This window comes from Salvelinus namaycush, chromosome 2 (genome assembly GCF_016432855.1).
Source record: "Salvelinus namaycush isolate Seneca chromosome 2, SaNama_1.0, whole genome shotgun sequence".
Classification (NCBI taxonomy): domain Eukaryota; kingdom Metazoa; phylum Chordata; class Actinopteri; order Salmoniformes; family Salmonidae; genus Salvelinus; species Salvelinus namaycush.
Window position 1 is genome coordinate 27,318,278 of NC_052308.1, and position 14,669 is coordinate 27,332,946.

The window sequence follows — 14,669 nt, forward strand, 5'->3', positions numbered from 1 at the left end:
TTAATAGCAGCAGCAGTAGTGGTGTAATAGTGTTGATAGTATCAGTAGTGGTGTAATAGTGTTAATAGCAGTAGTAGTGGTGTAATAGTGTTAATAGTAGTAGCAGCAGTAGTGGTGTAATAGTGTTAATAGTAGCAGCAGTAGTGGTGTAATAGTGTTAATAGTATCAGTAGTGGTGTAATAGTGTTAATAGCAGTAGTAGTGGTGTAATAGTGTTAATAGCAGCAGTAGTAGTGGTGTAATAGTGTTAATAGCAGCAGTAGTGGTGTAATAGTGTTAATAGTAGTAGTAGTAGTGGTGTAATAGTGTTAATAGCAGCAGTAGTGGTGTAATAGTGTTGATAGTATCAGTAGTGGTGTAATAGTGTTAATAGCAGTAGTAGTGGTGTAATAGTGTTAATAGCAGCAGTAGTAGTGGTGTAATAGTGTTAATAGCAGTAGTAGTGGTGTAATAGTGTTAATAGCAGCAGTAGTAGTGGTGTAATAGTGTTAATAGCAGCAGTAGTGGTGTAATAGTGTTAATAGCAGCAGTAGTGGTGTAATAGTGTTAATAGCAGCAGTAGTGGTGTAATAGTGTTAATAGCAGCAGTAGTAGTGGTGTAATAGTGTTAATAGCAGCAGTAGTAGTGGTGTAATAGTGTTAATAGCAGCAGTAGTGGTGTAATAGTGTTAATAGCAGCAGTAGTAGTGGTGTAATAGTGTTAATAGCAGCAGTAGTGGTGTAATAGTGTTAATAGTATCAGTAGTGGTGTAATAGTGTTAATGGTATCAGTAGTGGTGTAATAGTGTTAATGGTATCAGTAGTAGTGGTAGTTGATGTAGTTGTGGTTTGTGTTTGGCTGGTCCTGGTCAGGTGTTGGTTCTCTGTGTGCTGCCATGCTGTAGTAGAGAGGGCTCTTGGAGTCAGAACGCTGTGCGTGCGTTTGGACCAGCCAGTATGCACAAAGCGGGCACTGAATTGTACACGGCGGACAACAGGCGGCCTCAGTCCTTCTCAATAGGAGCTGCCCTTCTTATTGTACCTCACACACAGTGAGCTTCTCTCTCTCTCTTTCCCTTCTCTCTCTCCATGCCCATGTATGGCCTGTGTATCTGATGAAGGTTGTTATGTCTGCTCTGATTGGTTGATGTCTCTCTGGCTTCTTATTGTGCATCTGGATGAAACGGTAGAAACATACTCTCAGGCCACGGCTGCACTTTTATTCACATTGACTTACATTTCATTTGTCTGAAAGGAACAGTCCCAGATAGTAGAATAACAGCAGATCAGGTGTAGTTTTAACACTGCTGAAAGGGGAACTCTGGGGCTCTCCTAAGTGAGAGAAGGGTGGGTTGGAGGTGGAGGAGGAAGGGTGTGGAGGTGGGCGATGGTGAGGGTGTTCCCCCTCACATGACCTCCACACAACAACCGGACCACATGACTCCCACATGACTTCCCCAATGGTAACCATGGGTACGCTCCTAGGCCCAGGGCCTGGAGGGGGTTGGTCTGATGTGCCCACACCTCCACCCTACCCCTACCTTCTCCCAAAACCTCCCCCACCCAGCCTCCACTGCCTCCTAATGCACAGTGTTATTCAATCTAAACCACAGAGAGGAAAAGGCATTACAAGTAGCATGCACTTGAGATTCCTTTTAGTTTCAAACTGTAAATATGATGATGTTTTTGTCTTATCCTGGAGACCAGGTTTCTATGCTTGAATACGGCCCTTACCTACTCTTAAGATGCCTAAAGACTTACTGTATTATCATTCTGAAAGACTGGCTACTGTGCTTGTCATACACTGAAGGGACAAGGTAGTTCATCATAGTGGCATTGGTTTCATTAGTCACTTGATTATGTTTTCACACACTTTAACGTTACATGATGTGAACACATAGACAGTACTGATAGTTCGTGACCTGGGATCCAGTTGTCCTCATCCCCCCTGTTCCAAAGCCATGGGGGTAGCTGCTAGTTAACAGACAGTGAATATATGGCATTGTCTGTGTCTGATATGGAAACATTGAGGGATGTTATTCATTAGATAGTTTATGTACTGGCCAGACATCATATGACCTGCTAATACAGCATAAACAGACTGATGCATTGTGGTCTACTGTATTGTACATTTACTTTATATTCCATGTGTCCTGACAGGGGTACAGACAGACCTGGAGGGATGTGGTTGTGGATTATATCCCTGTTGATTACACTAATTGATTAGTTGTTAAGAAATGTGATTTGAATGTCTAGTTTTCCAGGTCTGACTGAGATGATTAGAAGGTAAAAGGACATGGTTGGTGATGTCGGGGACCACAGTGGCAGGACTCATGAGGCCTTACACCTGATGCACCTGTGTGACTTTCTAACATAGTATTCTAACACCACCTTTACTGTCCCTCTTCCCTCAGCTTCCTCACTCTCTCCCTCTTCCCTCAGCTTCCTCACTCTCTCCCTCTTCCCTCAGCTTCCTCACTCTCTCCCTCTTCCCTCAGCTTCCTCACTCTCTCGGGCTGGACTGCAGTGCGTCTGCGTCGGCTCGCCCTCCCCTCCCCCCTCGCCCCCCAGCCATGGCCTCACGAATAGGGCTGCGGCTGCAGGTAAACACATTTTGGACTGATTGATTTATTGGTTAATTGATTGATTGGTTAACAGACAGATGTACACTATTACTGTATACAGTAGATGTATTAATTGACTGACTGACTGACTGATGTCTTGAATGACTGATGTATTGACTGACTGACTAACTCATTCATGTATTGACTGACTGATTGATGTATTGACTGAGTGACTGACTGACTGACTGACTAATGTATTGACTGACTGACTGATGTATTGACTGACTAACTGATGGACTGACTGACTGATGTATTGACTGACTAACTGATGGACTGACTGACTGATGTATTGACTGACTGACTGACTGACTGACTGATGTATTGACTGACTGACTGATGTATTGACTGACTGACTGACTGACTGACTGACTGACTGACTGACTGACTGACTGACTGATGTATTGACTGACTGATGTATTGACTGACTGACTGACTGATTGACTGATTGTCGGATGTATTTGACTGACTGACTGATTGATGTATTGACTGACTGACTGACTGACTGATGTATTGACTGACTGACTGACTGATGTATTGACTGACTGACTGACTGATGGATGCATTTGACTGTCTGACTGACTGACTGATGTATTGACTGACTGACTGACTGACGTATTGACTGACATACTGACTGACGTATTGACTGACTGATTGATGGATGTATTTGACTGACTGACTGACTGATGTATTGACTGACTGATTGATGTATTGACTGACTGACTGACTGACTGACGTATTGACTGACATACTGACTGACGTATTGACTGACTGACTGATTGATGTATTGCCTGCCTGCCTGACTGACTGATTGATGTATTGACTGACTGATTGATGTATTGACTGACTGACTGATGTATTGACTGACTGACTGATGTATTTTACTGACTGACTGACTGATGTATTTTACTGACTGACTGACTGATGTATTGACTGACTGACTGATGTATTGACTGACTGACTGATGTATTGACTGACTGACTGACTGACTGATGTATTGACTGACTGACTGATGTATTTTACTGACTGACTGACTGACTGACTGACTGATGTATTGACTGACTGACTGATGTATTTTACTGACTGACTGACTGACTGACTGATGTATTGACTGACTGACTGATGTATTTTACTGACTGACTGACTGATGTATGTATTGTCAGCTGATGCGAGACCAGCTGCAGCAGGAGGAGCAGCGGGAGCGGCAACTGCAGCAGAATGCGGCGCTGCAGTACATGCAACAGCAACGTATGTCTGCCCCAGCACCCAGCCCTGCCATCAACGCTCCACAACACTGCCAGAGCATGCAGGTGCCTGTGGAGGTCCTCAAGGTAAGACCGAGAGATAGAGAGTAGGTGTGTGTGTCCTCAGGGATTGTGCACATTTAGTCAACACCCACACTCAGTCAACACCCACACTCAGTCAACACCCACACTCAGTCAACACCCACACTCAGTCAACACCCACACTCAGTCAACACCCACACTCAGTCAACACCCACACTCAGTCAACACCCACACTCAGTCAACACCCACACTCAGTCAACACCCACACTCAGTCAACACCCACATTCAGTCAACACCCACATTCAGTCAACACCCACATTTAGTCAACACCCACATTTAGTCAACACCCACATTTAGTCAACACCCACATTTAGTCAACACCCACACTCAGTCAACACCCACATTCAGTCAACACCCACATTTAGTCAACACCCACATTTAGTCAACACCCACATTTAGTCAACACCCACATTTAGTCAACACCCACATTTAGTCAACACCCACATTCAGTCAACACCCACATTTAGTCAACACCCACATTTAGTCAACACCCACATTCAGTCAACACCCACATTCAGTCAACACCCACATTTAGTCAACACCCACATTTAGTCAACACCCACATTTAGTCAACACCCACACTCAGTCAACACCCACATTCAGTCAACACCCACATTTAGTCAACACCCACATTTAGTCAACACCCACATTTAGTCAACACCCACACTCAGTCAACACCCACATTTAGTCAACACCCACATTCAGTCAACACCCACATTTAGTCAACACCCACATTTAGTCAACACCCACATTTAGTCAACACCCACATTCAGTCAACACCCACATCAGAGGGAGGTTGAAGTGAGGGAAGGATTCAGGCTGAAAAAGTTAAAAGGGAAGTTTAGTTTGATCTGCAGCAGCAGCAGAAAGGTGAATTGATTAGAAGTACAGTGTGCCAAGGGGGGAGATGAAGAGAGAGAGAGGGTATAGAGAAGGGAAAAGCAACAATGGAAATGGAGGATAAAGAATGGTGACGGAGAGTATTCACATCCCTTAACTTTTCATGGACTCACTCTGTGTGCAATAATTAATTTTAAGATGATATATGTACCCCACACATACAGTTATCTGTAAGGCCCCTCAGTCCAGCAGTGAATTTCAAACAGATTCAACCACAAAGACCAGAGAGGTTTTCCAATGCCTCACAAAGAAGGGTACCTATTGGTAGATGGGTAAACAAATTCAAAGCAGACATTGAATATCCCTTTGAGCATGGTGAAGTTACTAATTACACTTTAAATGGTGTATCAATACACCCAGTCACTACAAAGTTAAAGCCTTCCTTCCTAACTCAGTTTCCGGAGAGAGAGGAAACCGCTCAGGGAATTCACCATGTGGCCAATGGTGACTTTAAAACAGTTACAGAGTTTAATGGCTGTGATAGGAGAAAACTGAGGATGGATCAACAACATTGTAGTTACTCCACAATACTAACCTAAATGACAGAGTGAAAAGAAGGAAACCTGTACAGAATATAAATATTCCAAAACATGCATTCTGTTTGCAACAAGGCTCTAAAGTAATACTGCAGAAAATGTGGCAACGCAATTCACTCTTTGTCCTGAATACAAAGAGCCATGTTTGGGGCAAATTCAATACAACACATTACTGAGTACAACTCTCCAAAGTTTCAAGCATAGTGGTGGCTGCATCATGTTATGGGTATGCTTATAATTGTTAAGGACTGGGGAGTTTTTCAGGATAAAAAGTTAACAGAATGGAGCTAAGCACTGGCAAAATCCTAGAGGAAAACCTGGTTTAGTCTGCTTTCCAACAGACACTGGGAGATTAATTCACCCTTCACCAAAACAATAACCTTAAACACAAGGCCAAATCTAAACTGGAGTTGCTTACCAAGAAGGCATTGAATGTTCCTGAGTGGCCAAGTTCCAGTTTTGACTTAAATCTGCTTGAAATTACAATCCGTCAATTTTAATCCCACTTTGTAACACAACAAAATGTGGATAGGGGTGTGAATACTTTCTGAAGGCACTGTTGGTGAAAAAGAGAAAACATACCGGAGATGATAGAGAAAGGGTAGAGATTCAGGCAGAGAAAGAGAGGGGGATTTAGGAGAAGGGGTAATCCACTCACGTGTTGCTGAGGGTCAGCCAGCCTCACTGAGCTCCTCCTGGGTGCAGTGGAGGTGGTCAGGGCTGGATCACTTCTGCTAGGTGGACTGGACTAGAAAGGGGTGGAAACAGCAAAGACCGAGAAGGAAACGGAGAAGGAAAGAAATACAGAGATAAAGAGACTGAGAATAAAATGCGGTGGAACAGCAACAAGGTAGGGTGACGGAGAACCAGTCTTCATCATGACATGGCCCGCTGTGTGTGTGTGTGTGTGTGTGTGTGTGTGTGTGTGTGTGTGTGTGTGTGTGTGTGTGTGTGTGTGTGTGTGTGTGTGTGTGTGTGTGTGTACATTTCAGGGGAGGCGACGGTGGGTGAATTAGAATTATACATACGTGTAGAAGTTAACTTCCTCCAAGTAGTGAGGAAGTCTCTGCTCTATATCTTCACCTCTGTACTGTTGACAACTGTTGGTCCAAAACTATATCAGTCTTCCTGTAATTCCTTTCACTTAGTGCATGTGGAGTTTATTTGTTCTGACAGAGACATGAGTTATGACAAATAGATCTGACTGCTGTTACTGTTTTGTCCCTGTGGGCCCATAGCAACGTGTCACTGACAGTTTTTCAACTGTAAATAAACAGACCCACACTTACTCACGGACACACACACACACACACAGTGTGTACCATACTGTACTCTACCTTACTCTACTCTACCCTGCCCTATTCTACTCTACCCTGCCCTATTCTACTCTACCCTGCTCTACACTACCCTACTCTACCCTGCCCTATTCTACTCTACCCTGCTCTACCTTACCCTACTCTACCCTGCCCTATTCTACTCTACCCTGCTCTACCTTACCCTACTCTACCCTGCCCTATTCTACTCTACCCTATTCTACTCTACCCTGCTCTACACTACCCTATTCTACTCTACCCTGCTCTACCTTACCCTACTCTACCCTGCCCTATTCTACTCTACCCTGCTCTACCTTACCCTACTCTACCCTGCCCTATTCTACTCTACCCTGCTCTACCTTACCCTACTCTACCCTGCCCTATTCTACTCTACCCTATTCTACTCTACCCTGCTCTACACTACCCTACTCTACCCTGCCCTATTCTACTCTACCCTGCTCTACACTACCCTACTCTACCCTGCCCTATTCTACTCTACCCTGCTCTACACTACCCTACTCTACCCTGCCCTATTCTACTCTACCCTATTCTACTCTACCCTACTCTACCCTGCCCTATTCTACTCTACCCTACTCTACACTACCCTACTCTACACTACCCTATTCTACTCTACCCTGCTCTACCTTACCCTACTCTACCCTGCCCTATTCTACTCTACCCTGCTCTACCTTACCCTACTCTACCCTGCCCTATTCTACTCTACCCTGCTCTACACTACCCTACTCTACCCTGCCCTATTCTACTCTACCCTGCTCTACACTACCCTACTCTACCCTGCCCTATTCTACTCTACCCTGCCCTATTCTACTCTACCCTACTCTACCTTACCCTACTCTACCCTGCCCTATTCTACTCTACCCTGCTCTACACTACCCTACTCTACCCTGCTCTACTCTACCCTACTCTACCCTGCCCTGCCCTATTCTACTCTACCCTATTCTACTCTACCCTGCCCTATTCTACTCTACCCTGCTCTACACTACCCTACTCTACCCTGCCCTATTCTACTCTACCCTGCCCTATTCTACTCTACCCTACTCTACTCTACCCTGCCCTATTCTACTCTACCTTACTCTACTCTACCCTGCCCTATTCTACTCTACCCTGCCCTATTCTACTCTACCCTACTCTACACTACCCTACTCTACCCTGCCCTATTCTACTCTACCCTGCCCTATTCTACTCTACCCTGCTCTACACTACCCTACTCTACCCTGCCCTATTCTACTCTACCCTGCCCTATTCTACTCTACCCTGCTCTACACTACCCTACTCTACCCTGCCCTATTCTACTCTACCCTGCCCTATTCTACTCTACCCTGCTCTACACTACCCTACTCTACCCTGCCCTATTCTACTCTACCCTACTCTACACTACCCTACTCTACCCTGCCCTATTCTACTCTACCCTGCTCTACCTTACCCTACTCTACCCTGCCCTATTCTACTCTACCCTACTCTACCTTACCCTACTCTACCCTGCCCTATTCTACTCTATCCTGCTCTACCTTACCCTACTCTACCCTGCCCTATTCTACTCTACCCTGCTCTACACTACCCTATTCTACTCTACCCTGCTCTACCTTACCCTACTCTACCCTGCCCTATTCTACTCTACCCTACTCTACCTTACCCTACTCTACCCTGCCCTATTCTACTCTACCCTGCTCTACACTACCCTATTCTACTCTACCCTGCTCTACCTTACCCTACTCTACCCTGCCCTATTCTACTCTACCCTGCTCTACCTTACCCTACTCTACCCTGCCCTATTCTACTCTACCCTGCTCTACACTACCCTATTCTACTCTACCCTGCTCTACCTTACCCTACTCTACCCTGCCCTATTCTACTCTACCCTACTCTACCTTACCCTACTCTACCCTGCCCTATTCTACTCTACCCTGCTCTACCTTACCCTACTCTACCCTGCCCTATTCTACTCTACCCTGCTCTACACTACCCTACTCTACCCTGCCCTATTCTACTCTACCCTGCCATATTCTACTCTACCCTGCCCTATTCTACTCTACCCTGCCCTATTCTACTCTACCCTGCCCTATTCTACTCTACCCTGCTCTACACTACCCTACCCTACCCTGCCCTATTCTACTCTACCCTGCTCTACACTACCCTACTCTACCCTGCCCTATTCTACTCTACCCTGCCCTATTCTACTCTACCCTGCTCTACACTACCCTACTCTACCCTGCCCTATTCTACTCTACCCTGCTCTACACTACCCTACTCTACCCTGCCCTATTCTACTCTACCCTGCTCTACCTTACCCTACTCTACCCTGCCCTATTCTACTCTACCCTGCCCTATTCTACTCTACCCTGCCCTATTCTACTCTACCCTGCTCTACACTACCCTACTCTACCCTGCCCTATTCTACTCTACCCTGCTCTACACTACCCTACTCTACCCTGCCTTATTCTACTCTACTCTACACTACCCTACTCTACCCTACCCTATTCTACTCTACCCTACCCTATCCTATTCTACCCTACCCTATTCTACTCTACCCTATTCTACTCTACCCTATTCTACTGTACCCTACCCTATTCTACTCTACCCTTTTCTACCCTACCCTATTCTACTCTACCCTGCTCTACCCTACCCTATTCGACTCTACCCTATTCTACTGTACCCTACCCTATTCTACTCTACCCTGCTCTACCCTACCCTATTCTACTCTACCCTTTTCTACCCTACCCTATTCTACCCTACCCTATTCTACTCTACCCTACCCTATTCTACTCTACCATATTCTACCCTACCCTATTCTACTCTACCCTATTCTACTCTACCCTACCCTATTCTACTCTACCATATTCTACCCTACCCTATTCTACTCTACCCTATTATATTATACTCTACCCTACCATATTCTACTCTACCCTTTTCTACTCTACCCTATTCTGCCCTACCCTATTCTACTCTACCCTTTTCTACCCTACCCTATTCTACTCTACCCTATTCTACTCTACCCTATTCTACCCTACCCTATTCTACTCTACCCTATTCTGCCCTACCCTATTCTACTCTACCCTATTCTACCCTACCCTATTCTACTCTACCCTATTCTACTCTACCCTACCCTATTCTACTCTACCCTATTCTACCCTACCCTATTCTACTCTACCCTTTTCTACCCTACCCTATTCTACTCTACCCTATTCTACTCTACCCTATTCTACTCTACCCTATTCTGCCCTACCCTATTCTACTCTACCCTATTCTACCCTACCCTATTCTACTCTACCCTATTCTACTCTACCCTATTCTACCCTACCCTATTCTACTCTACCCTATTCTACCCTACCCTATTCTACTCTGCCCTATTCTACTCTACCCTACTCTGCCGTACTCTACCATGCTCTACTCTACCCTACTCTACCATATTCTATTCTACACTACCCTATTCTACTCTACCCTACCCTATTCTATTCTACCCTATTCTACCATACTCTTTTCTATTCTACCCTAACCTATTCTACTCTACCCTATTCTACCCTACTCCACCATACTCTACTCTACCCTACCCTATTCTATTATACCCTATTCTACCATACTATCTTCTACCCTACCCTACTCTACCCTACTGTATTCTACTCTACTCTACCGTACCCTATTCTATTCTACCCTACTCTACCCTACCATATTCTACTCTACTCTACCCTACCCTATTCTACTCTACCCTATTCTACTCTACCCTACTCTACCCTACTGTATTCTACTCTACTCTACCGTACCCTATTCTATTCTACCCTACTCTACTCTACCCTATTCTACTCTACTCTACCCTACCCTATTCTACTCTACCCTATTCTACTCTACCCTATTCTACTCTACCCTATTCTACTCTACCCTATTCTACCCTACTCTACCCTACCCTATTCTACTCTACTCTACCGTGCCCTATTCTACTCTACCCTATTCTACTCTACCCTATTCTACTCTACTCAACCCTACCCTATTCTACTCTACCCTATTCTACTCTACCCTATTCTACTCTACTCAACCCTACCCTATTCTACTCTACCCTATTCTACTCTACCCTATTCTACTCTACTCAACCCTACCCTATTCTACTCAACCCTACCCTATTCTATTCTACCCTATTCTACTCTACCCTATTCTACCATACTCTATTCTACTCTACTCTACCCTATTCTACTCTACCCTATTCTACCATACTCTATTCTACTCTACCCTACCCTATTCTACTCTACCCTATTCTACCCTATTCTACTCGACCCTACTCTATTCTACTCTACCCTATTCTACTCTACCATACTCTACTCTATTATACTCTACCCTACTCTACCCTACTGTATTCTACTCTACCGTACCCTATTCTACTCTACCCTATTCTACCCTACCCTATTCTACTCTACTCTACCGTACCCTATTCTACCCTACCCTATTCTACTCTACCCTATTCTACTCTACCATACTCTATTCTACTCTACTCAACCCTACCCTATTCTACTCAACCCTACCCTATTCTACTCTACCCTATTCTACTCTACCCTATTCTACCATACTCTATTCTATTCTACTCTACTCTACCCTATTCTACTCTACCCTATTCTACCATACTATATTCTACTCTACCATACCATACTCTATTCTACTCTACCCTACTCTACCCTATTCTACTCGACCCTACTCTATTCTACTCTACCCTATTCTACTCTACCATACTCTACTCTATTATACTCTACCACACTCTACCCTACTCTATTCTACTCTACCCTACCCTATTCTACTCTACCCTATTCTACTCTACCCTATTCTACTCTACCCTACTCTACTCTACCCTACTCTACTCTACCGTACCCTATTCTACTCTACCCTACTCTACTCTACCCTATTCTACTCTACTCAACCCTACCCTATTCTACTCTACTCTACCCTATTCTACTCTACCCTATTCTACCATACTCTATTCTATTCTACTCTACTCTACCCTATTCTACTCTACCCTATTCTACCATACTCTATTCTACTCTACCATACTCTATTCTACTCTACCATACTCTATTCTACTCGACCCTACTCTACTCTACTCTACCCTATTCTACTCGGCCCTACTCCATTCTACTCTACCCCATTCTACCCTACCATACTCTACTCTATTACTACCCTCTATTACTACCCCCTATTACTCCCTGGTCAGGCCTGGGGACTGCAGGCTTTACAATGTTGGGGTTCCATACACAACAAACTGTTGTGGCATTGTGGCTCATACCAATGGACAATGGACAACCAGCACGCAATGGTAAATGAAGCTGTTGACATAGTTCAGAGAGAATTCAGTAATGTATGTCTGATAGGATGAGCAGTTTGTCTGATTATGATGTCAACTGTGTTTAAGTCTTGGTGTGGTGTGTTACTTGTGTGTGTTCAGGTGCAGACTCACCTGGAGAACCCTACAGACTACCACATTCGCCAGTCCCAGAGACAACAGGTGAAGGAGTACCTCTCCACCACCTACGCCACCAAGCAGGTACCTCGCAGTCTGCCTCTTTCTCTCTGTCTCTATCTGTCTTGGTCTCTCTCTCCCTCCATCTCTTTCTTCAACACTCTCTCTCTCCTCTCTGTGCAGACGGTGCATGCAGTAACAGGGGTGGTCCAGCCATCCCCTCCCCCCACTCTGGCCCCCCCGGGGGCCTCTTCCTCGGCCCCCCCTCCTCTCCACTCCCCCCGGCTCCGTACGGAGCAGCTCATCACAGGAAACAGCGCACCCAACAGCCCTATGGCCATGCTCAACATCGGCTCCAGCCACGAGAACGAGGTACACGAGGTACTTACACACACACTTGCACACATACAATCCATACACACCCTCACACTCACACACTCACACACAGCAAATACACACAGGGATTTCCAATGATTCTGGAGTGCTACTGGGTTGGATACTTCAGGAATACATACAGTTCATGAACACACAGATGCAAACTACGTATGCACACAATCACAACACAGATATACTCTCTCACACTCAACACAAACACACACTGTTGTACTAAAGCTCATGTCTAGACAAACATAAAAGCCCGTCTCAGCTGTGATAATCTGTGAGAAAGTGATGTTCTGTAATTCACTGTATTTCTGAGGGGGCTAACCTGACCTCAACAAGACATAAATCATGGACACATTCCCTTGGTCCATAAAGCCTAGAACGTGTGGGATTGAACATATAACCCTGCAATATCTCCTATACAACTTGATTACCAGGCTGTATAAAGAGAGGATTTAGGGATTACGTTATATTCTATTCACAGTTTATGAAGGCATCATTATGACAGCATTGCACCTTATTATGATGGAGTGCAACCTACCATCTCTGCTGTGTGTGTGTGTGTGTGTGTGTGTGTGTGTGTGTGTGTGTGTGTGTGTGTGTGTGTGTGTGTGTGTGTGTGTGTGTGTGTGTGTGTGTGTGTGTGTGTGTGTGTGTGTGTGTGTGCACGCGCACGCAAAGACCGGCTATTGATCTCGGTGGCATCCACAGACCCAGGGCCAGCTCTATAAAGGCGTTGTACAGCAGTGTGCACCCAAAGGTCGCTGTGTTAGCTAACTGAGGCTAACTAGCTCTGATTATCATTGCACTTTAAATGCTCCATTATGGCCTCGCTAAAGTAATTACAGCATAACGCATGACAGGGGGATAACACACACTGCAACGCCCTTTGAACCCCACAGACTTTGGTCCACACACACACACACTGGCGTAGCAACACATGTAACTTCCCCAGCATCTTCTACAGACCTGAGCAGACCAGCAACTGTAGAGTTCAGAAGTGCATCACTCAACTACAGAACAGTTAGTTAACCTCAACTAGCCTCAGCCTCAAGTCAGTTAACAGAACAGTTAGTTAACCTCAACTAGCCTCAGCCTCAAGTCAGTTAACAGAACAGTTAGTTAACCTCAACTAGCCTCAGCCTCAAGTCAGTTAACTTCTTATGGCTGCAAGCCCGACGTCGGTACACTTATGACAACAGCCAGCTCAAGTGCAGGGCGCGAAATTCAAAATATATATATTTTTTTAAATATTTAACTTTCACACATTAACAAGTCCAATACAGCATATGAAAGGTACACATCTTGTGAATCCAGCCAACATGTCCGATTTTTAAAATGTTTTACAGGGAAGACACAATATGTAAATCTATTAGCTAACCACGATAGCAAAAGACACCACTTTTTTTACTCCATCAGTTTTTTACTCCATCAGTAGCTATCACAAATTCGACCAAATAAAGATATAAATAGCCACTAACCAAGAAACAACTTCATCAGATGACAGTCTGATAACATATTTATTGTATAGCATATGTTTTGTTAGAAAAATGTGCATATTTCAGGTATAAATCATAGTTTACCATTGCAGCCACCATCACAACTCTCCCCAAAGCGACTAGAATAACTACAGAGAGCAACGTGTATTACCTAATTACTCATCATAAAACATTTCTTAAAAATACACAGCGTACAGCAATTGAAAGACACAGATCTTGTGAATCCAGACAATATTTCAGATTTTCTAAGTGTTTTACAGCGAAAACACAATATAGCGTTATATTAGCTTACCACAATAGCAAACCACACAACAGCATTGATTCCAGCCAAACATAGCGATAACGTATTCACCACCAAAATATATTAATTTTTTCACTAACCTTCTCAGAATTCTTCAGATGACAGTCCTGTAACATCATGAAAGGTGTCCTTTGTCCAGAACAATCGTCTTTTAGTTGAAAGATGTCCTCTTGTCCTGTCGAAATCGCCCCTAACGTTAGCCATGTGCCGGAAAGGTGTCCAACTCTTGAAAGCGCGTCACAAAGAAATGCCAGAAAATCGCAATAAACGGATATAAATTGCTATAAGTCGGTTTAAATTAACTACCTTATGATGTCTTTAACAACTATAACGAATAA

General features: G+C 44.4%; 1 protein-coding gene across 5 annotated transcripts in view; it reads left to right on the top strand.

The window, feature by feature from the left end:
- LOC120060754 (transcription factor EB-like) overlaps positions 1 to 14,669 on the top strand; it is a 79,999-nt gene that overhangs the window by 43,418 nt on the left and 21,912 nt on the right. For 4 of the 5 annotated variants that reach the window (XM_039010168.1, XM_039010201.1, XM_039010185.1 and 1 more), the window contains exons 3-6: positions 2,478 to 2,582; positions 3,764 to 3,931; positions 12,136 to 12,234; positions 12,334 to 12,531. In XM_039010168.1, the coding sequence (XP_038866096.1) occupies positions 2,553 to 2,582; positions 3,764 to 3,931; positions 12,136 to 12,234; positions 12,334 to 12,531 (495 nt within the window). In that variant the 5' untranslated portion in view covers positions 2,478 to 2,552. The remainder of the gene's footprint in view (positions 1 to 2,477; positions 2,583 to 3,763; positions 3,932 to 12,135; positions 12,235 to 12,333; positions 12,532 to 14,669) is intronic. The other variant, XM_039010193.1, reaches the window with a different exon arrangement.